The following is a 25,877-nucleotide window of genomic DNA, read 5'->3' on the forward strand; positions in this document are numbered from 1 at the left end:
ATGATCTTGGCTCACCACAACCTCTGCCTGCCAGGTTCAAGTGATTCTCCTGCCTCAGCCTCCCGAGTAGCTGGGATTACAAGCGCCAGCCACCACACCCGGCTAATTTTTGTATTTTTAGTAGAGTCAGGGTTTCATCGTGTTGGCCAGGCTCGTCTCAAACTCCTGACTTCAGGTGATCCACCCGCCTCGTTCTAAAAACCTCATTTCTAATAAAAATACAAAACAAATTAGCTAGGTATCATGGCGCGTGCCTGTAACCCCAGCTACTTGGGAGGCTGAGGCACAAGAATTGCTTGAACCTGGGAAGCGGAAGTTGCAGTGGGCTGAGATGGTGCCACTGCACTCCAGCCTGGGTGGCAGAGCGAGACTCCATCTCGAAAAAAAAAAGAAGCAAAGAATTAAATGTTTCTATACATGCTAACATGGAACTCTGTTCATCACATAATAATGAACAAACACAGCAAGTCGAAGAATAATGTATAGTGTTGTTTTTTTTAAAAGCAGTGTACACACACACACACACACACACACATATATGTGGTTTGTATAGAAAAATATGGCCGGGCGCGGTGGCTCATGTCTGTAATCCCAGCACTTTGGGAGGCTGAGGCGGTTGGATTACCTGAGGTCGGGAGTTCAAGACCAGCCTGACCAACATGGAAAAACTCCGTCTTTACTAAAAATACAAAAACACTAGCCGGGCATGGTGGCACATGCCTGTAATTCCAGCTACTCTGGAGGCTGAGGCAGGAGAATCGTTTGAACCAGGGAGGCGGAGGTTGCGGTGAGCCGAGATTGCGCCATTGCACTCCAGCCTGGGCAACAAGAACAAAACTCCATCTCAAAAAACAAAAAAAGAAAGAAAGAAAGAAAAGAAAAAAAAAAAAACACATCAATCTGTTAATAGTGGTTATCTCCAGGGAGAGATTGAGATAGTGAGTATAGACTTTCGTGTATAAATTCTGAATTTTTGTTGTTGTTGTTCTGGTAGAGACAGGGTCTCTGTTGCCCAGGCTGGTCTCAGGCAATTCTCCTGCCTCAGCCCCCCAAAGTGCTGGGATTATAGGCATGAGCCACCAAACCAGTCAATTCTGGATTTTTATTTATTTATTTTTTCTTGCAATGAGCATACGTTACTTTGGAATCTGGAGGGGGTGGGGTGGGAGGTGAATAAGAAAATTAAAAAACAAACAATGTGGGGTAGATTGTATTTCCCATATGCTCTTCCTACAATATGATGTTGGGATTCCTTCAAAAGGAGTTAGGGTCTATGTTACCTCCCACTGAGCCTGAGTGGACCTTTTTAAGTGCCCCAGCCAACAGGAGAAATGGCAGAAATGACACTACATGACTTTGTGGGCTAGGTCCTAAAGGCAATACGGAGCCTGGCTTCCTCACTGTCAGTGCACTTACCCTTGGGATTCAGCCACCATGTCGTGAGGAAGCCACATGGAGAGGCCACATGTTGGTGTTCCAGCCAATAGCCAGTGTCAACCACTGGACATGTGAGTGAAACAAGCCTGCAGATGATTCCAGCCGCCCGCGGAGGCTCCAGGCATTGTAGAGCAAAGACAAGCTGTGCTTGCTGGGCTCTGTCTGAATTCCTGACTCACAGAACCCAGAAGAGAAAATAAATCATTGTTGTTGTTGTAAGCCACTAAGGTTTGGGGTAATCTGTTACACAGTGATAGTGAATACCTAGAGCATCCAACCAAGGTTAAAAAAAAAAAAAACACTTTATTTCCCTTCAAAGTATTTCTATTTATTTCATTGTTTGAATTCACTGTTTTTGAAGCCCGGTTATATATATAAAAATAATAATATTGCTATTAAAACTCACTTTTTTTTTTTTTTGAGACGGAGTTTCGCTTTTGTTGCCCAGGCTGGAGTGCAATGGCACAATCTTGGCTCATGGCAACCTCCACCTCCTGGGTTCAAGTGATTCCCCTGCCTCAGCCTCCCGAGTAGCTGGAATTACAGGCATGCACCACCATGCCCAGGTAATCTTGTATTTTTAGTAAAGATGGGGTTTCACCATGTTGGCCAGGCTGGTCTTGAACTCCCGAGCTCAGGTGATCCACCTGCCTGAGCTGGGTGAGACACACAAAGCAATAGGCTCACTACTGTGTGCTTCACCTTGACCTTGAGTTGTTACTGAATAGAAGAAAAGGTGAATTTAAGGCCGGGTGTGGTGGCTTAGGCCTGTAATCCCAGCACTTCGAGAGGCCAGATGCTCCCTCACCTCTTTCCTTCCAGTGGCTGGCGCTGAGAAATGCCATCTGTGTGAAGGCTGGCAACAAAATCATAACCTGAAAGATAGAGTCATTTGTCAGAAAGTCTGAACCCTGGAGGGAGATCAGGGCTCCGAAAAGGTCAACCAGAATAGGAATGGGAAAGCAGGTTGAAAACATTAAGTCATGATGTGAATAGGTATGTACACAAAAACATATCTATCTCACAGCCTAGGCCCTGGAACCACAGTCAAAAGTGCCTCGAGAGGTGGCTCACCTAGTGTGGTGCACATTTTACAATCACCTAGGGGTGGTTTCAGAAAATACCAATACCTGGGGGATCCACCTCCAGATATTCTGACTTAATTACTTAATTGGTCTGGGGTGGGGCCTAGAAATCAGCATTTTCTTTAAACTTCTCAGATGATTCTAATGCTCAGCCAAGGTTTGAAAATCATGAGATTTCTAGCCCGATAGTATTTTTTCCCCTCTTCAAAACACCTGAGAGATGGAATACATCTTGTTGGCAGTGGTGTCTTATTGTAGTTACAATTTTCAATGACAGGGAGAAGGTGGATATATCACTAAGGCAGCACAAGTAATTTACTATTTAAAGAGAGTAATTATATAAACTGCATATATATGTTTTAGTTGGTCATTGTGATGCACCTCCCTAGGGCAAGCCTGCGTATTTAAAAAAATCACAGGAATTCTGCACACACTCACAAGGGTTTGCCGGCTCTGAGGGTGGAGCCGAGATTGGAACATAGGTCTCATTCCAATGCCAGGCTCTCTCCTCTGCACAATGCAACCTCTTTAATCCAGGTGAAGAGATAAAACAGAAAAAAGTTTTCCTTCTTCACGGACTTTGAAATGCAATTCCAAGAGCCCCAGGTCCAAGAGGGTGTCCTGCCAGAGGGCCACCCAGCATTCCGGGGAGCTGGGAGGGGGTGACTCGGGAGATGCAGGCCGGAACAAAGCACAAGCCCTCACACAGGCTGAGAGAGCCTGGCTCCCAGGGAAGTTGGGGCAGGCCAGTCTCCTCCTCTGGCTTCCCTGGTAAGACTGAGTGGAGAGGGAGGGGCCGCAGCTTTCCTGGTGTCGGGTGTTCAGCTCCTTTTGGACAGGTCTCTCCTCCAGGATCTAGGCTATTTGTTGATTCTGGGGGTTTGCCCTGACAAGAGAAAGTCATTCTGCCTCTATCAGCCACCTGGCATCTGTCATGGGCTGGGACCTGGTGGGAGCACAAAACAAAATGTAGATGCAGAAAAGAGCCAGAGAAACAGGGTCCAGATTATTTTATGATGACAGTGGCAGCCTCACTAGACTGTGACAACAAAGTGATTAGCATTAGCTTTTCCTCAAATACCATCTACGGCAGACCCAGTGACAGGCTGTCTAGAGTGTAGATGAGAGAAGTCAGGTCTGGATCTGAGACCTGATTCTCCCTCTTCACTCTATGACCTTGCCCACGGTCTCCAATGTGTCTAAGCTTCCATTTTCTTACTTGTAGCATGGAGTTAATGATTAAGACCTGCCGAGCCTACCTGGCAGAGTGGTTATGAACATTCTAGAATTTTACTGGGGACTGAAATCCAGATCAGCTATCTCGTTTTCACAATCCACTATTTTCCCTCCCATTTTGAAAATCACATGTCCAGTTTTCTGGTCTTATGGCAGTTATCCAGAGCCTCAAACTCCCTGCGAGTGATTCTTCTGCCGGACCGGCAAGCTTCTCTTTCCATCCTTGGATATAACTCAGGGGCCTGCATCCCCTCCTTCAACCACATTCACCAAACATCTGTTGCTCACTGACTGTGGCCAACACAGAACACAGAGTGGGAAGCAAGACCGCTCCAGGCAGGCAGGCAAGACAGACATTCATCAAATGCTCACACATTACAAACAGCCATCTAGAGGCTAGAGAAACTGTACAGAGTGATGAGAGAGATTCTGAAATGGTTAATGTGACCTAATCAGGAAAATCAGGATACGCTTTTCTGGGAAAGTGATGCTAGGGCTGAAATCCAAGGGATGCATGGGGTGGGAGTAGGAGGTTTAATGGAGTGTAGAGAGAAAATAGTGCCTTTGTAGCCCAAGAGGACATGACCAAGTATCCGAAGCTGAAAGCAGTCCAGTGGTGAAAGAGGAGAGAGGATGAGAGCCTTACTGTAGGGAAGGCGGGGGCTACGGGCAGCGGATGACCTCACAGGGCCAAGGTAAGGAATGCCATGTTTCTCCAAGTAACAACTGGGAAGCTTCTGACGCATGGCTGTTATGTGGAGCAAGAACCAGAGGCCAAGAAGAGTGCATGTACAGGAACTTACAGAAACCCAGGCAAGACCTGAAGGTGGTTTGGGCTGTGGTAGAAAAGGGAGGGAGGGTTCCAAAGAATTTGAGAAATATTCACAAGCCCTGCCCTCCAGGAGTGGCCTGATTGATTAGATCATAGAATACTTACTGAACCCCATCCAGCAGTGAGCATTTTCCATTACTAAGCCTCACATGTGGACATGTCTCTTTTTTGCTTCTTCTTTTCTTTGCTCCTATGCAACTGCAGCAGTGAGAAAAGGGCTGGGGCCCACCTGCTCACTGATGAGTCCTGGCCATCCTACTCCTTATTCATTCGATTCTCATATACTGAGATGCCCCGGTCAGCACGAGGTGGTAAGGTGCCAAGGGGAAGGAAGTGGCTCTAGAGGCCTTATAGTTCCAGCCACATCCTCTAGCTCATTTCTATACTAGGGTTTGGGAAATGGGCATAGCACATATTGTATTAAGAGGGTGCCTTGTTTCCCACTGGCCTTTGATTCTTGTGTGCCACTTTACGGAATTTTTTTTTGAAGGTTATGGCAAGTGCAAGTTGTAGTTGAGTGCAGAATTCTGGCATTTCCAGGCTCCTGGATGACAGCATCACCTTAATGCCACTGAATTTCCACCATACTTCTAATACCTTCAAATAGCCCTCCGAATGCCTCCTGTACCCCCTAGCATTGTTCATTCATTCACACTTGCTCATTGTGTGAGGTAGCTTTATGCTCTCTGAACTTAATGCCTTTAAGAAGCTTACAATCTAATCCAGGGGGTCTCACAATCTTCTCCTGATGATCAATTTAGTTTTGAATGTTCCTGAAATATGAATACTTAAAAAAAAAAAACAAATAAACCTAACCTGCATGAGAGGCAGGGCTTCAAAACTCATCACATAGCATCTGCTGGTTGTTTCTATTCGATGTATACCTGTGATTACGGTATAGACACTCAGGAGAAAGAAATAAAAATAATAGCAAAGAAGGGACAGAAATAGTGAAAGAAAAATAATGTAAGAGAAAAAAAGGAAGAGAGAAAAAAGGGGTTCCAACATCCTAACCTCATTGTCCATAATTTTGCTTTTGCCTCATGGGTCAGCCAGGTTCCCGTTCCTGACTAACCAATAGCTTAGGAGTGAGAAAGTGGGGACTTCCACCTCAGTATATTCCCTTACTTTTGTAGGATGACACTTCTGCTTATTGTTTCTCATTTGTGGCAATGTATGTCAGTGTTGTTTAGACTTCGTCCAGAATGTTCCATCCCGTTCAGTGTATGTGATAATGAAATCATACTTTTTTTGAGACAGGGTCTCACTCTGACACCCAGAGTGGAGTGCAGTGGCACAATCACGGCTCACTGCAGCCCCAACCTCCTGAGCACATGATCCTCCCATCTCGGCCTCCTGAGTTGCTGGGACTTCAGGTGTGCACCACCACACCTGGGTGTTAAAAGTTTTTTTGAGAGATGGGGGTCTCTGCTATGTTGCCCAGGCTGGAGTCATAGTTTTTTAATGAAGTTTTTTGATTATGTGTTTCTAAGGTTTAGGGCATGTGCTATAAAATAATACGCTGTACTCCATTTCCCAGTGAACACAAATTATGAGATAAGTAATCACTTATTTACAAAATTCCTATCACTTCTGCCTCACTAACTAGTTATTCCTTGTTGGTCAATTAAATCCAGACAGACTCTCATATCTTCTTCAGTCTTTTGAAAGATAATATTGTCTGCAAGTGAAAGTTATTACATGTTCTGCTTTACATGAGATGAAGCTTCCAATTGTGAGGAAGCCAGGCTCTCTATTGCCTTTAGGACCTAGCCCACAAAGTCATGTAGTGTCATTTCTACCATTTCTCCTATTGGTTGGGGCACTTAAAAAGTCCACTCAGGCTCAATGGGAGGTAACATAGACTCTACTCCTTTTGAAGGAATCCCAACATCATGTTGTAAGAAGAGCATATGGGAAATACAATCTACTCCACATTGTTTGTTTTTTAATTTTCTTATTCATCTCCCACCCCACCCCCTCCAGATTCCAAATACTTTGGAATCTGTATTTACTGAATACAGTAAATACAGTAAATACACTTGTCCAACTCTATCTTGCTTTTGTGCTGCTTCAAAATCTGGATAGGCTGGGCACAGTGTAATCACACCTGTAATCCCAACACTTTGGGAGGCCAAGAAGGGAGGACTGCTTCAGTCCAGGAGTTCGAGATCAGCCTGGGTAACATAAACAAACAAACAAACAAAAAAACCCTGTCTCTATAAAAAATAAAACAAAGATTAGCTAGACGTAGTGGAGCAAGCCTGAAGCCTCAGCTATTCAGAAGGCTGAGGCAAGAGGATCTCTAGAGCCCAGGAGTTCGAGGATACAGTGAGCTATGATCATGCCACTACACTCCACCTGGGCAACAGAGCGAGACCTCCTTAAGAAAATAAATACATAAAATCTGAATAGGGTATGTATTTAGCACTTTACAGTTTACAAATTATCTCAAGTGATTTGACATTCACAGCAATTCATATAGGCATTCTTTACCCTTAATTTGCAGATGAAAAAGTTGAGGCTCAGAAAAATATGTGACTTGAACGAGGCTACACAGATAGATCAAGGCAGAACAGTGATTTAATCCTCTTAAGTCCTCTGCTTATTTCACTGCCCCTTATTTGCCCATGCAGCCTATAGAATATTATCAAACTACAGCTCTACTGTCTCACAATCATCCTCAACAAAAAACATGCATAGCTCATTTAAAGCTGTCCCATGCAGCATTGGATATGCTGCCTTGGAAGTATTTTCTTGAAGGATATTTTTAGTCCGAGGTAGGGTGATCACTTGAGACCAGGAGTTCAACAGCAAGCCTGGGAAACATACCAAGACCCTGTCTCTACACAACATAATAAACATAATGGGGCATGGTGGCACATGCCTGTAGTCCCACCTACTCAGGAGGCTGAAGCAAGAGGATCACTTGAGCCCAGGAGTACAAGGCTGCAGTGAACTATGATCATGCCATTGCATTCCAGCCTGGGCCACAGAGCAAGACTCCATCCCCCTCCCCCCGAAAAAAACATAAAACAATCCACAAAAAAAGGAAACCCTATTTTTTACACACATATTACTAGACTCTGTGTATACTCTCCCCTTCCCCCCCACCCCCGACAATGCACAAAACTGCTCTCAGCCATCTTCTGTGAAGTCTCAAATTACTCTGCATGCGTTTACTCTGCTGTGTCCTCTTTCAGCCATTTCGTGATCTAGCAATCAGGCTTAACCCTCATACTGTCTTCACAAAAGTTGCGTTAGGGTGATGGTGCTGAAACTTCCATAGTTTTCCCATAGGGAAAACTACCGTATCGGAAGTTTAAAAGGTAAGTTTGGCAGAGGCCAAAATACCTTGAAGGAAATGGCCAAGGAAGAGAAAGAGAATCATACAAAGGGACAGCTGGAAGTTATTTAACATGAAGTACCATAAACATAATCGTAGTCTGGGAGGATTGAACAAGTAGCATATGACTTCAAGGTGTTTAAAATATTAATACCTTTCCATGAAGACTGCTAGAATGACGAATCAGCCTTGGTTTAGTTATTTCTCCACTTCCAGGAAACCATCTCTCACCACCCATTTCCAACCCCGCAGTGGGGTACAGGTGACCCTCTAGTGTATTTTCACTCTAACGTGTGTGAACCTCAGTCCTGTGGTAGGTCAGTTCCTTCAAAACAAAGTCTGTTTCTCATTTCCACAGTCCAGGCTTGAATCCTATCCCTAACTTTGTTATTTTTAGGTAGAGTATAATTTTTAACAATGTTCCCTATTTCCACTTTTTTAGTCTGTATATATTTTCTATCTTGTGAAATTTATTAAGATTATATTTTCTAATCCTATCCTAACAAAGGGAATAAATGTACTTACAAGTTTGAGGGATGAGATTACTCAGCATAGCACTCAACACATCTTAACACTCATTGTTTGCTTGAATAATCTAAAGTACAATACTGCAACCTGCAATTGATAACACTATAAATACCTTTCACATGGTCAAATAAAGATGCTAATGGCCTCAACCATCTATTATTTGCATGGAGCACAATGCCTGTTATTAAATAGATGATTGGTGCTGAATGAACGCAGGGTCAAAGAAGTCGGCCCCAGTAAGACTCAAATCAATAGAAAACACAGTTCCTACCTTGGGCAAGGCATTTCTTTGGCTCCCTTCCCCACCTTGACACAACATCTTATTTTCAGAACCTTATTAAGAATGAGAAGCTAGGGAAAATTAAGGTTACAACTTTAAAAGTTCATCTGTATTAGTAGGTAAATATGCAAATGCTCAAATGTTCTCTAACAATTCAAGTCCATTTCTAAACTTGAGTTTTCCCAGTCACTTGAAAATCACTTTGAAATGTCATTCTAATTTACAATATCACATTTCACATCCCAGCTCTTACACATATGCATATGCAGCTGTGTGAATGTCTGGGTAAAATGTTCCTTTTAATTACACTTGAAAATGACAAAAGAAAGAAAATTATGAGACCCAAATTTTAGCTTTAGTTCACTTAAAACTTTTCACCTCCATTCATTCTTTATGCATCATATGAATATAATTTATATCCTATCAGGTTCACCAGAGAAGAAATAAAACAGAACAGCCAGCATTCTGAAAAAAAAAAATTTTAAATTCAATCCAAACATATAATCAGGAAAATCTTCATAATCACTTTGTGCATGATAAATTGTCGAGTAAGACTCAATGACAACACATTAATTCAAGTGACTTCAATTTTTTATTTTTTCTTATAATCTTTAGAAGATTGGAGAAGTATCATGTAGAATATCTCCCCTCCCCTCTCCCCACCATTCCTAATCATTCAAGAAAAACTGGGATCTAGGAAATGCATTAGTAGACTATCAGTGGTATTATTATGTACAATTGGTTAAAGCACCATGCTAATAATAAGGCCAGGGTCCTAGGACTGATCATTGCGAGGGCCAATTAGTTTAAATTTGTTCCATGGACCCAGACTGCACTCCTAACCACAGACAACTTTCTTACAATGCATCCCGCTGGTCACAAGCTAGGGTACTGGCAAGGTGGTAGATGGATGAAAACAAATCTCCACTAATGAAAGAAAAAAGAAAAGAAATCCCACGTATGCTGACAGTGGGTTAACAGAGTCTTATCTGTAAAGAAAAAAACACATATTTTCTTAGCCCTATGATAAACACGTTTCAAGTCTAAAATATTCAATGACAGTAACATTTGACTCTTGCATTTTAGAATAACATTCCACATAAAGCTATAATAAAGGCCCTGATAATTGTTACCCAATTTGTGTAACTGTTAATTCCACACAGAAATTCTTTTCTCTTTACGGTTGTATCTATGCACCATGATTTTTGCATATTTACCATTCGTTATTTGGTTCAGAATATTGTGAAAAATTCAGCTCGAAAATTATCCATAAAACTGTATTCTATATTTTATTTTTCAAACAGCCAGTGTCCACATTTAAAATGCAGAATTTGCAAATATTAGTCTAATAATTCAATTTAAAGTAAAGCAAAACAACTTCCTTTAGTATCACAATACATAAAATGGTTTTATAAACTCCAAATGGCAAAGATAACTATATGACAATAGTGTTGAAAGCCGTGAAACTCATTAAACCTCTTATCAATAGGTCAGTTTAAAGAACATCTCTATGTTCCATGACTATGCATGAAACAAGCTGTCACTATATTATAAAGGCTCAGCAATTCATTCATGGCATAATATAGGGTCAAGCAAGATTTTGTTTTTACAATGACAATTAAAACATATTTAAAGAAACAAAAAATCCTTCCAATTGTTTAAAAACAATTCTATTTGGAGAGCAAAATATTTTAAAATATATCGACTTACCAAATTTCAATTGTCAGGCTGCTGACTACTGATGTAAAAGTTTATATTTAAAAATATCACAAATCTCTTTTTATTTAACACTGAAAATTTCAATGTGATAAGTTTCATTGCAAAGCAACTGTCACCTGAGTAGATTTTAAAATTTAGTGCTCCTATTTTTGGGGGGAGAGGGGAAGGAAAGACCCATTTTGTATCTGATCCCGAGTTTGCAGTTGAGTCCTTCACAATGATTTCTTAGGGAGTTGAAGAAACAACCTGCTGCAACCTTCCCAAGACACACGATGCCCCCCTTTCCCTCGGAAATTTGCTCTAGCATTTTAGGAACTCTCAGTATTCATCAAATATTTCCATTTCACTACCCACTCAAGCATAGCAACCCAATTCATTTAGTTCTATACAACAGTGTCTATATTATGTACATATTTAATTATCAATAGGAAATAGAAAATAAAAATTTACAGTGATTGAGAAAAGGTCAGAAAATGGGATAGGAATAGTAATACTGTATAATCAGAATATCCTATTATCTTACCAGTTTTAATGACAGGGTTTTTCCTTTATTAGTTGAAATACAAAGAAGGCATAGGGGATCCCAGGAAAATAACACTATATATCAGAAAATTCAACGTGCTCCACCATCAGGATTTCCATCACACATTTAATTTCTTCTGTACAATGTTTATAAACTTGTTTTTCTTTTCAAAATCATCAGATTTTCAGATTAAATTCAGCACTACACAGTATGCCCTTGAAGTAAAATGAGGTTACCTGCTTTATTTGGATACCAAGTTCCCTTCAGACAGCATTAAAATAAAGACAAGTAAGACTACACAGATAAAATCCAGTATAATTCAAATCCAACAATGAAAAATTTCCCCCATATTGTTGCAAAATTCTTTCTACTGAAATGCTTTGCTACAATAATAAAAAGCATACATTACATATAAAAGATACCAGTGTACTAAAAAGTGACAGAAGTGGACTAGCAAATCCTTCAAAGCACATTATATAAATGACTAGCATTTAAAAACATTTTTTCCTATAAAATGTAGGTCATATACATTTATAAATTGGCGGTTTTATTTCTAAAGCAGTGATGTGTGTTCAAATAGCTGTCCTGTACAATATAATGTCTACTCACTTGAAACTATAATAGGTTTGTCTTTCTTTGTATTGAAGTTGAATAAATTCATCTGATCAGCTGAGAAACCAAGCTTGAAAAATAAGTATCTAAAAATCAATGTAGAAAGTTTAGAATTATTGAAATGTAGTTATGAAATATGAAGAGAACTATCTATTTCACAATGGAGCTGAAGTCACCTCAAAACTTACGGGCTTGAATCTAAAACAGAAACAAATATTAAAATCCAAAGCAAATCACAAAGTTAGGTAGCAGTACAGAAGCAGGAAAAAAAACCACATCCCTTCCTTCAGTGTGATGGGCACTAAGTTTTGCGGTCTTCCTCCATCTTGCAGAAGAGTGGTAAGGCCATTCAATGCTTAGTGAAAGTGAGTACAGATGAAGTCAGATTTAGCCTGTCTCCCCTGCAACTTCAATTATGCTGTGTAAACAGTGTTACGTTCCAATAGGAGGAACAATGGAATTTGCTTATAAAAACTGATTAAAGATAATCATTATTAAATGAAATAAGGATAATTAATAACTCTGAAATGTTTTTAGAACTTTCCTGATGCTACTTGTAGAGTTAGCACTGCTATGTATTATTGCTTACATACAGTACAACATCATATGCCTTCTAACATAAAGCAGTACTGTGATTTGTTTGTACATATTTACAGATTCTTAAAAACAAGCTGTAAAAACATTACATACTTTCAGACAATACAAATTAGCACATTGGTACTCACTTCAAAACAAATGGAATGCATAACATTAATAAACATCATAAAGGAAGACTCACATAAAAGTCCTTGATTGTCAAGACACGTTTATATATAAACTCTAACTGTGCAGAATTAAAGATTCAATCATAGGTACATCCTTATTTGATGAACCATATTTACAGCATGGTATTGCATAAAAAAATAAAATAATGTTTACAGGGTTTTACTTTTTTATCCATTGGATTAAAGAAAGCAACAAACATAACAAGAAATGTTTGTCTGCTTTAGTTTGTTTCCTACCAAAGTTTAAGTGAAAAAAGGAAACACGGTTTTTATTTGCAGAATATAGCAAAACAACTGGAAAATTATTTCCCTGAAATAAAGCAATTTGAAACGGAAAATTAAATTAAATTTCAGACTCAAAATACTTCTCAATGATTATTATAGTGCTTCTTCAAGTAAATATACTGTGAAAAAAAATGAGTTCTAGTTTAAAATGTTCTAAGAAATGCAGTACTACAGTAATGCCTACTTTTAAAGTTTCCCGGCCTTTTTTTTTTTTTTTAAACAGCCCTTTAAAAACCCAAATTAATCAAATGAAAGAAGCGGCAAAAGATCTAACCTAGCTGGCACTCTGCAAGTGTCTCTCCTCTGCGGAAACGAAATCCTGCCCTGAGCACAATTCTTGACATAACTGCCTTCTGCCTCTTGAGATAAAAATGACCTGACCGATGGCTGGCACCCTCAGCCAGAGCTAAGAAGATGGATTCCTACCTTATTAAGTACCACATTTGCATGTAGACCCAAAACGTTTAAGAGCCACTTAAATATTCAAGACAAATGAAATATGTGAGAATAAGGTTTTAAAAAACCCTTTAGAAGATGTTCAAGAGATATTACCTCGCCTAACGTGATGTTTCCAATCTTCAAACGTGAGTAGGTCCCAAGAGGAAAAGCACACCTCACTCAGATTGATCAAAAGTTTAAGGGTGTACCAGCATGTTTTTATAGAACAATGTGCTCACTTTGAGAAATGAGAAACATGAATTGCAGAAGAATATCTCATATCCTCCATGTTTCAATCTGAAGCAGCACACAAGGCTACTTATGTTCTCCATTAATGCCCAGATAGAAATTAAATAACCTTCTGAACCAAAGTGGGGAAATCCAAAACTGTTGAGATGTTTGTTATATTATGATAGAACAAGGTAACTCTGGTAGGCATTTGGAATTTCACAGTAAGAGAGTGATGACTATACGTAAATGGTAAGTCAATAAGTTATGCTGGCTGAGTATCACTTATCTAAAAAATGCTTATAACCTGGTAGAAAAGTCTGCCATTATGTAGATTTAAAGAAATGTGTTGAAAACAGGAATGCAACACCTGAAAGTCTGCTTGCATAACTACCATTTTCAAAGGCCTTCCTTCCCAAGCTCACCCTAAATGCTCAGCAAGAGTCACATTCTAAAAACTATGCTGGTGATGTTAAAACAACCGAAAAAAACCTCTCCACTGTATCAAAATTGCATCAAGTTCTCCATGAACAAAATTTTTGATCAGGCTCCAAAACAACTCAAGAAATAAATGCCTACTCTCACCAAAAGAGAAAAATACCAATGCCTATTTAGGGTGAGCACAGTTCCATTTTTAACATATCACCTGAATGAAGCCTTTTTGTAATTATGTAATGCACAACACAACACACACAATCTTAAGAGTCAATAATGGCAGAACTTAAATATTTACTTCAAAGAAGTCTTAAATTCTTGAAAACTTTGGCAGCAAAGAAAGCTGTCAAACGGGAAAACTACTATTTCAAGCAAAACTTAATAACCAAAGTATACAGGAAACCACATTAAATATAATTTATATTCCTTATCATAAAAACACCAATATATTCAAAATAAATGAAGGATGTTAAGGGTGGATAGTTATTTCTTCCCTTTCTTTATGAGAACAGTCTTCGGATAACATTAAATAAAAGAAAAAATAATTTAAACGGATAACATATTCTATATTGAAACAAAGACTGCAGAGCTATAGGGCCAGTATAAGAGTCAAAATGGAAATTAAGAATATTTTCATTTTCCAAGGGTATTAATTTTAGATTTTCACTGGTGCTATATCAGGATGTGCATTGTGACAACGATGGCAGAAATTTAAAATGTAAAAATGAAAAAGTTGTAACAAAGAGTCAATAACTAATATAACTTCCAAAAATCAAAACTGCCCAACACATAACTCAAACCATCATTCTTCAGAAAAGTGTGTGTGTGTATATATACATAAAAGCACTATTTATTGTACCATGCTGTATTATTTTAAGACAGAGTATTAAAAAAAAACATTCATGGTATAAGGATAAAGTCTGTAGTTTATTTAGATTTTGAAATGCAACAAAAATTTTCCGATCACTCATCTAGCTGAAAAAGAAATGGTAGTTACTGGAATTAGTAAACACTTTTGGTTTGTAAAGTTGTAATGAGCAGTGTTCATTAAAAAGTAACTCAAGATAAAATATGCAATTAAAATGCCCATTTCTTTAGTTTCTCTGGATACTGTTTAATTATTCAATCTATCAAGAGTCTAGAAAGAAAAAGATTAAACCAGGTTTTACAGTTCCAAAGATATCCCAATTTCCTTTTATTGCCAAAAGTTAAAATTGTCAATTATGAGATGATTATGACACAACCATATCAAACCTAAAAATCTAATTTTTTTTTTTACTTTGAGAAATCAAAAATACCAAATAGATTCTAAGTGCTCTATGTTAACTGAAGTGTATATGTAAAGTAAAATACAATTAAGCTTTAAAACGTGGAATATACATTTTGTGTAAGCATTATGTTCTTGGGAATGTAATCTACAGAATTTCTTTTACTAAAACTTCAAAACCTTGATACCTGCACATGAAAAATCATAAAAAATATCTAAGTACAACTGTACAAAGAAACTGACACCAATATGCATACTTCCATAGAGAAGTGACTGCTTCAACAGTTGTGTGTTTTGGTAAAAGTTTTGAAAGTATGCATATTTTTAAAGTAATTAGGCTTTTAAATAGTGGAGTCTTAGACTATCAGATTTTTATTACTTTTTTTCCTTCAAAAAAACACGTCAATATAATGCAAAATGAAAATCAAGGGTATATGGCATATCATTCTTTTTAAAAGGTGGTTTCTTGGTTTTTTTCCCCCTATAGGACACACTAATTTATTTAAGCCATAATCTCTTGACATTAAACTTTTAAGTTCACTCTGTCTGTAAAGTATACTCAGATTCCCTGCTGAAGTGCAATGACTATGCTGAAAAACTTAGAAACAGTATGAGTAAATTTCACACAATTACTAATCTCCTAAGAATGTACAATGTTATCAGTTAGGAAACAATTGTGCGAAAGTCTTTTTTTTTTCCTTTTTAACTTGGTGTGGGTGGAATAGCAAGTTTCTGATCTAAAACAAGTAATGCATTGCTTCTATAAAGGTGACAACATGTAAGGCAGTTCAAAGAATGCTGACTAACCAAACGAAATGCAGTTATTGGATTATCTTGCTATTCATATCAGCTTAACTTGTTATTACGCATTGCTCTTAAATCTGTACAGCACTCCATTTACACAGAGTAACCCCACTCTTGATTAATCTGTTCTAAAGTGCCAGTATTATTTACACTTTTTTTTTTTTTTTTAGCCAAAAGTCTGGCCAGTTGTGGCATCAGGTGAAGATGTCATCCCAGCTCTATTATCATTTACATTCACCAAGGGAAATTCTGAAAATTCAGCACTTGTCCCTGGTCCCCGAAGGTTCACCTGTCCATTGGCAGTGCTAAATTGAGTAGCTATTCCAGCTCTTGATCCATGATAGGGAGCACGGAAGGGCTGTTCAAAGGAGCTCATTTGGTAAGCTTGGTGGACAGGCTGGGCCTCAGCTTTCTTCTGAGAAGTCACTTGATCCAGAAAGTCCTGTGTTGATGTGGCAGAAGCATGGTTTGTCTCATCACCTGAAAAGGGAAATGAGTGCTGTGAATCACCAACTATTAGTCCAAAGTGGGACTTATCTGGAGTTGTTCTTAGTGGAGAATTCATTCCTGATCGAAAGCTATTGATGGGCATGGTGGCATAGACCTGCTTGTCTATGGAAGAGAATGCTGGCTGATTTGGGAGGGTCTGGTTATCAGTCACAAAGTTAAGGCTCGGGCTATTCAAATAGGCATCATTTTGGCTAGTTCTGTCCAAAGCCTGCTGCAGAAACTTGGAGTATTCCTGCAACATGTTGGCTTTATCTGATGAGGATGCTTGGGAGCTTGATCCAACATTCTCTGACGGGGTGACCTCTGGTACTTCTGAAGAATTTATTGATATGCTAGAAGTCACTTCAGTATCTGCAACACTGAAGGATATCTCATGCTGTCCATTAGCTTTGTGGGAATAATGATCCAACAGAGTCTGCAGTACCTCATCTGGAATAACATTTTTGTCATGATTACTCTTAATCTCCACATTCAGTGCCTGTGACTCTAATATGGATGCCGTGGTACTTTCATCAATGACACTTGCCACAGCTGCTTGTGTTACAGAAGGCTGAGAAGCTATGGTACCCACATTCAGCGCATATTCCCTGCTGTTGTTACTTGCTGCTTGAAGATACCGCTTCTTCTTCAAAAACTGCATGGCATCATCATAATTAGTACTACTATGCACAGGTTTACTGGGCCCCTCCTGCAAATTATCAACCTGATCAATGTCAGCATTGCCTTCTGAGTCCAGTAAAGCCTGTTTATCCACAAGTTCAAAAGCATACTTTGAAACTTTGCTCTCTTCATATGTGGATAAAGGTGAAATTGTTTGATTTTGCTCCAGTGGCTGTTTCAGACTTCTCTTACTATTAATTTTTTTGAGAACTAACTTAGGTGGGTGTATTTCTCCTGACGCATCTTCTAAATGCGAGCCCCCAACTGAAGAATGTGGCATTTCAACAGCATATTCTGCAACCATATACTCATCTTTTACTTTAGTACTTGAAGAATAAAGAGGCAAGTAATCATTTTTGTCTTTTTTCAGGTCAGATTTGTCCAAAGCACTCTCTTTGTCCATTCCAGATGATTTTTTCTCCGTTTTCTGCCTCTTCTTTTTTGGCAGTGAGTTGTCTTTTGGTGATGTAGAAAAGCCAGAATCTTCCTCAGATGTCAGAAGGCCACCTTTGATGGCACATCTATTTAGTTTTTTGTCATGATTTTCATGGCACATACGTTTATGTTTCAATACACGATCTGTTCTGGAAAAATACTGTTGAATTCAGAGGATGGTAGTGGGTTGTGGTTTTGGTCAACCAAGAAAAGAAAAAGTGAAACAAAACAATTAATATAAAGATATATTAATGCAATAACATACATAATTCCAAACAAATTCACTGAGCCAATTTTCTATTATAAATCTAATCTGTAAGAGTTAGAAGGCCCCTCAAATAGCTCTAAGTTGTAATATTTTCTAATCTAATTTATAATTATTGTATAATTTAATTACAGTAGAAGAATTTCAAGCCATCTCTCTTACCTGTAAACAGTATTCACACTGGTAAGGTTTTTCTCCACTATGAGTTCTCTTATGCCTTTCCATATGATATTTTTGTATGAATCTCATACCACATTCATCACAGCGAAATGGTTTTTCACCTAGCACATAATATAGAAAGTTTAAAACAAAACAAATATTGTAAAATAATGAATTGCTTTGCCATAAGAATCTCTAAAATAAATGGCTTTTGAAAGTTGTAACTTCCAATTTCATTTGCCAAATATATTTTGCTTTATAAAAATGAAAAGGATTAGCATATGCTATTGGAAAGAAAAGGATGAATACAGGCACAGTCCATTTTCCTGTCTTTTTGTTATGTGCGTATGTAATACCCTCTTTCCAAGAAGAACAGCAGTGCCAGGAATTTATAGCAATATGAACAGACTAGCTGATGTTTCTAATCTTTTTTTCAATCATATAAAATATTGTATAACAGTAAAAAACAAAAAGTTACCCATGCACAATACAACACAATTCCTGGAGACAGTTTTTTAACTCAATTCCTTTTTTAAAACATTTGTGGTTAAATAAAATCTGAATCCTGAAAATATCCTTAAAAATCTAATTTAATAAAATACAAAAAGAACTTAAAGAGTCTTAAGTTTGTTTATATTTATTCTTTTCCTCAACTCAAGCCAGCACTTCCCATATCATTTAGGGAATGAATTAAACTGAGTATTGTTAATTGGACACATAACACATAACCCCCATTTTTGAAAATCCCCTAATGACTCCTAGAATCTTCTGATTCATAGTCAGGTGTGTTATCCATTGTGCCACTGGCCCCCGCAATGATTTCTAAGCTGTAAAGAACCACTACTATGAAGCTCTAAAATAGTTTTTACTGATAAAACCACAGTCTAAGTAAACAGAAGGGTATGACAAGAAGTTACCTTGAATAATGCTTGTTGGGGAAACTACTGTTTCTCCCTTTCATACATTTAACAAAATTTTTACCAAATACTACTACTATATCCAAACCCCTTGTTGTAGGAGGTTAAAAGTATAAGACATACTACTTGTCTTCAAAGTTTATAACATAATTGGGAAAACAAGATACACACATTTTAAAAAGACAACTAACAACACTATGTCTATTCTGATTTACTTTTACATCTTTATATTTCACTCTTTCTCTTGGTAACCCTTTCAGACAAACCAAAATACCTACCATCTCATGCTTTCCTACTTTTGCCCTGATTCACGCTGCTCCTTCGATTGGGAATGTCCACCTTTGGGTGTTCAAATACTATATTCCCTTTGAGACCCAACCCATCTCCTTTGGGATACTCTGTCCTTTTCTCCAAGGTGAAAGGTATCTTTAAGTTTCCACAGAATTCTATCTGTACCTCTTCTATGGCACTCATTACTTTCAACTCAATAATCATTGAGTTAAACTTTTTTTAAATTTCAAATTACTGAGTTGTTTACTGCTGCACTATTCACAATAGCAAAGACTTGGAACCAACCCAAATGTCCAACAACGATAGACTGGATTAAGAAAATGTGGCACATATACACCATGGAATACTATGCAGCCATAAAAAGGATGAGTTCATGTCCTTTGTAGGGACATGGATGAAGCTGGAAACCATCATTCTCAGCAAACTATCACAAGGACAAAAAACCAAACACTGCATGTTCTCACTCATAGGTGGGAACTGAACGAGAACACCTGGACAAAGGAAGAGGAACATCATAAACCAGGGACTGTTGTGGGGTGGGGGGAGGGGGGAGGGATAGCATTAGGAGATATACCTAATGTAAATGACGAGTTAATGGGTGCAGCGCACCAACATGGCACATGTATACATATGTAACAAACCTGCACATTGTGCACATGTATCCTAAAACTTAAAGTATTAAAAAAAAAAGAAATAATTATATTTAATTATTTTGCATATCTCTATTCTTCTACTAGATTATATTTCTTTAGGTCAGAATCCAGGCCTAAATTATACTGATGTAGTTCAAAGTACCTTACACAATTAAAAAAATTTTTTTTTCTTGTACAGATGGGATCTCACTATGTTGCCCAAGGCCTGTCTCGAACTCCAGGCTCAAGCAATCCTCCTCCTGCCTTGCCCTCACAGAGTGTTGGGGTTACAGGCATGAGCCACTGCGCCTTGCCCCTTGTGATAATTTTAAGTGCCAAATGAAAGGCATAAATAGTGACCATTACAGTGGATTATCAAGGGGAAAATGTTACTATGAGCTAGTATAATTTGGAATGGTTTCTTAGAAGTGTTGAAATTTAAGCTCAGTAGCAGAGAGATTAAAGCCAAGGGGAAAAAAATGTTGGGGGTGGGGAGGGAAATAACAGTACTCTAAGTGTTTAGATACTATAAAATGTGCAGGAGAAATGGTGTCTAAGAAGAGAATTTAATTTGGCCACAAGTAAATTGTTTAAAACTTTCAGGAATGTAACTTCAGTAATTACTGCAGAGCTACCAAATTTTAGAGCTGAAGGGTTTCCAGTGGCTTTTGAGCTGTGCTCTTTCAAGCTCCAGAGGCCCACACGGACGGCTGCTGATGTGGCAACAGGCTCAAAGCTTACCACTCAAAATTAGTACAGAATAGCTCACTTGTATACAATGGGGCTCCAAGTAAGGGTTCCAAAGATTCAGAGACTAGAAAGACAGCTTACTACAATGAATCCAGACCAATTCACTCATTTTACAGAAAGGAAATATTGAAGGCCGAAAAGTTAAGGCACTTGGTCAAGGGGTAATGAATGCATTAACTAATGAAGCAATGGAAGCTGGGAGAGAAAGTCACTTATAAAGGAAGTTTGGAAGTGAAAGAAATGAGAAGATGGAGATGGGAAATAATAGTTAAGAGGCAATCCATTCCAGAATAAGCACTGTTTAGGACAGGGAGACTGAATTGACTGAAGGCAGAGGAGCCAGTGAAGAGAAACTGATTATCAATACTGAATACCGCTGAAATGGTGCACAATCAAAAGAACAAAATCCAGAGGAACCAAGATGGGAAGGGAAGGAGATTACAGGTAATGTTGTTGGACAGGGGAAGAAAGAATACGTGCAAATTTTGAAATAGAACTGGTAAAGCTGGGTGCAGTGGCTCATGCCTGTAATCCCAGCACTTTGGGAGGCTGTGGTGGGTGAACTGCTTGAGCTCAGGAGTTCAAGACCAGCTTGGGCAACATGGGGAAACCTGTTTCTACTAAAAATACAAAAATTTAGCCATGTGTGATGGTGTGCGCTTATGGTTCCAGCTACTCGGGAGGCTGAGGTGGAAGGATCGTTTAAGCCTGGGAGGTGAAGGTTGTAGAGAGCCAAGATCCAGCCACTGTTCTCCAACCTGGGTGACAGAGTGAGACTCCATCTCAAAAAAAATTAAACTAAATTTAAAAAAGAATGTAGATGATAGAGCTCATTAACGTCAGAAGTTAGTTATTTATCAAAAGTGATAATGAAAGAGAAAAATCAGTAAGTTGATTACAATTCAATTCATTCTATATATTTGTGGATTGGAAGACAACGTTAAGATGGCAAAACTCCTCAAACTGATCTACAGATTTAAAACAGAAATTGACGAACTAATCTTAAAATTCGCATCTAAAAGAGCCAAAACTATCTTGAAAAAGAAGAATGAAGCAGGAGGACTTATACTTCCAGATTTCAAAATTTACTACAAAACCACAATAACCAAGATATCGTGATAATAGCTTAAGGACAAGACATACATATCAAGGAATAAAATTCAGAGTCCAAAAGTAAATCCTTACATTTATGGTCAACTGATTTTCTAAAAAGGTGCCAAGGTAATGGGGAAAGAATAGTCTTTTCAACAAATTTGATACCCACATACAAAAGAATGAAGTTAGACCCCCCAACCAACTCCCACACCTCTCACACCATAAACAAAAGTTAACTGAAAATGGATTAGAGGCCTGAATGTGAGACCTAAAACTATAAAAATGTTAGAATATAATATAGGAATAAATCCTTATGACCTTAGTTAGGCAATGGTTTCCTATACAAAATCAAAAGCAGCACAAGCAAACAAAAAATAAATAAATTGGACTTAATCAAAATTTAAAACTTTCATGCTTCAAAGGACACTATCAAAAAAATGAAAAGATAGGCCAGGCACTGTGGCTCACACCTGTAATCTCAACACTTTGGGAGGCAGAGGCAGGTGGATCACTTGAGGTCAGGAGTTCAAGACCGGTCTGGCCAACATGGTGAAACCCTGTCTCTACTAAAAATACAAAAATTAGCCAGGCATGGTGGCACACTCCTGTAATCCCAGCTACTCAGGAGGCTGAGGCAGGAGAATCACCTGAACCTGGGAAGCAGAGGTTGCAGTGAGCCGAGATCACACCACTGTACTCTAGTCTGGGCGACAGAAAAAGACTCTGTCTAAAGGAAAAAAAACGCACACACAAATGAAATGACATTTAGGAAATATGTCTGCTGTTGGGACTGAGGAAGAGTTTGGCACTTCCTCGAAAAGTTTAACAGAATTATCACATGACCCAGCAATTCCATTCCTAGGTACATATCTAAAAGAATTGAAAACATGGATTCAAACAGATGCTTGTATGCCAACACTGATCACAGAATTATTCAAAATAGACAAAAGGCAGAAGTAACCCAAGTGTCCATCAACAGATGAATGGATAGAAATATGTGACACATACAAAGAATGAAGTATTATTCACCTAGAAAAATGAAATTATGATACATACTACAACATGAGTGAATCTTGAAGACATTACGCTAAATGTAGAAGCCAGATACAAAAGGGCAAATGTGGAATGATTCTGCTTATATGCGGTATCTAGAACAGGAAAATTCAGAGTGATAGAAAGTAGAACAGTGGTTATCAGGACTGAAGAAGAGGGGAAAAGAGAGTTATTGCTTAATGGGTACAGAGTTTCTATTCGGTTACACAACATTATATATGTACTTGATGTCACTGAATTGTACACTTATGATAAACTTCATGGTATGGTTGTAAAAAAGTGAAGACATAACTCCAGAATGGAATAAAAAATATTTACAAATCATGTATCAGATAAGGAACGTGTATCCAGAATATAAAGAGAACTCTTACAACTCAATGGGAAACACACAACTAATTTAAAAATAGGCAATGGATCTGAATGGGCATTTCTCCAAAGAAGATATACAAATGACCAATCAGCACATGAAAAGATGCTCACCATCATGATCATCAGGGAAATATAAATCAAAACCACAAGATTTCACTTGATTTCACCACTTCACACCCACGAGGATGGCTAAAATAATAATAACAAAAGCATGGATGTAGAGAATTGAAACCCTCATACATGGCTGGTAGAACTGTAAAATGGTATTAAGTGCTTTGGAAAACAGTTTTGCAGACCATGAAAATGTTAAATATGACCCAGCAATTTCACCCCTAAGCACATACCCAAGACAACTAAAAATGTTAAGTTCACACAAAAACTCATGCACAAGTATTCATAGCGGCATTATTCACAATGGCCAAAAGAGGAAACGGCCCAAATGTCCCTCAACCAATAAATGAATGAAAATGTGACATATCCAACTATAAAAATGGAATGGAATATTACTCAACTATAAAAAGAAAGAAAGTGCAGGCTACACACATGCCCCAAATAGGCAAATCCACAGTGACAGAAAGTGATTAATGGTGACCCAGGGCTGGAAGGGAGTGGAGAATGGGGAGTGACTACTAACAGGTATGGGTTTTCTTCTGGGGGGTGACAAAAATATTCTAAACACCAGATAGTGGTGATAGTTGTACAACTCTGTGAACATACTAAAAACTAATGAATTATACATTTTAAATGGGTGGGTTTTCTGAAATTGTGAATTATATCTCAGTAACGTTATTTTTAAATATGCATGGTAATACAATTGATACTATGCAAAGTGAGAAGTTATTTTTTTCCCTCAAGGAGCTCAAGATTAATTAAAAAGAAATTAACTGGAGAAAGCCGAGTGCAGTGCCTCACGTCTGTCATCTCAGCACTTTGGGAGGATGAGGCAGGCGGATCACTTAAAGCCAGGAGTTCAAGACCAGCCTGGCTAACATGGCGAAACACCCCCAACCCACCGTCTCTGAATGAATAAATACACACATACATACATAAACTGGAGAAAACCCATGTTTAAATTACTTGCTACATTCTAATAGATGAACCAATAATTAACAGTTTATTTAACTAAAAGCAACACTACGGCATTTCCTTTAACAAAAAAGTCAACCAGGTGTGGTGCCTCAAGCCACTGATCCCAGCACTTTGAGAGGTTCAGGCGGGAGGATCACTTGAGTCTAGAAGTTCAGGACCAGTCTGGGTGACACAGTGGACCCTGTATCTACAAAAAATTTTTTTAAATTAGCAGGGTGTGGTGGCACATGTCTGTGGTCCCAGCTACTCAGAGGTGCAGGCAGCAGGATTACTTGAGCCTGGGAGGTTGAGGCTGCAGTGAGCTGTGATTGCGCCACTGCATTCCAGCCTGGGTGACAAGTGCAAGATCCTGTCTGCAAAAAAAAAAAAAAACCAAAAACCAAAACAAAACCAGAAACATTAACGCCTTAAAAGTAATTTGTACAAATGTTCTTTTGTTGCTAAAAACAATCCTCCTCCCAACTAAATAGAGCAATTATGATGGCTAACTCAGTCAAAAATGAATGCAAACATAAATTCACCTTCCATGGTCATTTATTATTTTTTGATTGGTTCTCATTTTTTATTCCTGTCTTTTGTTCTCCTTTAGTACATATTTCCTTCCTTTTTTACTGTACCATCTTTTTTCATATCCCTTTTCCTCCCTCCCATTCTTATACTCATCTCCATTCCTTTCTTTTAAAACTAGCCATTCTAGATATTTTTAAAATTTAAGTTTTGCCACTTAAGGATCCCTATTTATGGATTAGGGAATGTTATTTACAGAGTTAAAAAAAATCAAAACACTTAAAAAGAGTATACAGGAAAATGTCTTCCTCCTATCTTTGGCCCCGACAAAGGTAACTACATTTATTTGTTTGTGCGAGTTTCTTTACAGAGTTTCTTTTTTCTTTCTTTTTTTTTTTTTTTTTTAAAAGACAGGGTCTCGCTATATTGCCTAGGCTGGTCTCGAATTCAGGGGCTCAAGTGATATTCCCACCTTCTAAGTAGCTGGGATTACAGGCATGCACCTGGCCAGGTTTCTTGACACAACATAAGTAAAAATGAATACATAATCTTTTCTACTTTTCCCTCATTCTTTTACAAAGATAGCATATTTAATTCACTGTTCTTATCTTTTCTTTTTCCTTCAGTCAACAACGTATTTTGGAGATCTTAGCAGCAGAAAGAGAATTAGCTCATTCTTTCTGACAGCGGATGTTATTTAATTTTCACTGATGGAAAGACATACTACAATTTATTTAATCAATCCTCTATTATTTCCCAACATTTGCTATTATGATTTTGTATTGGATAACTTGTAAATGTATTAATTCACATATATGCAGGTATATTTGTGGAATAAACACCCATAAAAAGAATTTCTGGACAAATAAAATATATGTTCATGATTTTGAAATGTATTACTAAACTGGTCTCCACAGGAGATGCTATGAATCTGTACTCCCACACCAGCCATGGATGTGTTACAATTTCCCTATAACTCACTATGTTGTCAAACTTTCTGATGACTACATATCTAATAGGTGAAAAAACATTATCTCAGCAGGAGGTGGATGGAGCCATCTTATATTTCATTTTCTGCGAACTGTCTGCTCATATCTTCCACCTACTTTTTTGTAGTTCCAGGTTTTTTGCTTGATGACTTAAAATAGCTTTATTAAGAAGGTTGGTCTTTTGTCTATAATGAGTTTCAGGATTTTTTCCTGGCCTTTCCCCTGCCCTTGAATGGTAGGGGTAGAGTTGTTTGCTAGTAGAGATTTTCATTTTTATGTAGTTGAATGTATCAATCTTTTCTTTTATGGATACTGGATTTTGAGTGTTATTTAGAAA

General features: G+C 38.1%; 1 protein-coding gene across 16 annotated transcripts in view; it reads right to left on the reverse strand.

Annotated features, from left to right (window-relative positions):
* Positions 1-9,317: 9,317 nt before the first annotated feature.
* The window catches only part of ZNF148 (zinc finger protein 148), a 149,539-nt gene continuing 132,979 nt past the window's right edge, over positions 9,318-25,877 (reverse strand). For 11 of the 16 annotated variants that reach the window (XM_063807060.1, XM_063807059.1, XM_016941824.4 and 8 more), the window contains 2 exons: positions 17,852-17,970; positions 9,318-17,584 (listed from right to left, as the gene is read on the reverse strand). In XM_063807060.1, coding sequence (XP_063663130.1) covers positions 15,986-17,584; positions 17,852-17,970 — 1,718 coding nt within the window. In that variant the 3' untranslated portion in view covers positions 9,318-15,985. The remainder of the gene's footprint in view (positions 17,585-17,851; positions 17,971-25,877) is intronic. The other 5 variants (XM_063807069.1, XM_063807071.1, XM_063807065.1 and 2 more) reach the window with 1 other exon arrangement.

This window comes from Pan troglodytes, chromosome 2 (genome assembly GCF_028858775.2).
Source record: "Pan troglodytes isolate AG18354 chromosome 2, NHGRI_mPanTro3-v2.0_pri, whole genome shotgun sequence".
NCBI lineage: Eukaryota > Metazoa > Chordata > Mammalia > Primates > Hominidae > Pan > Pan troglodytes.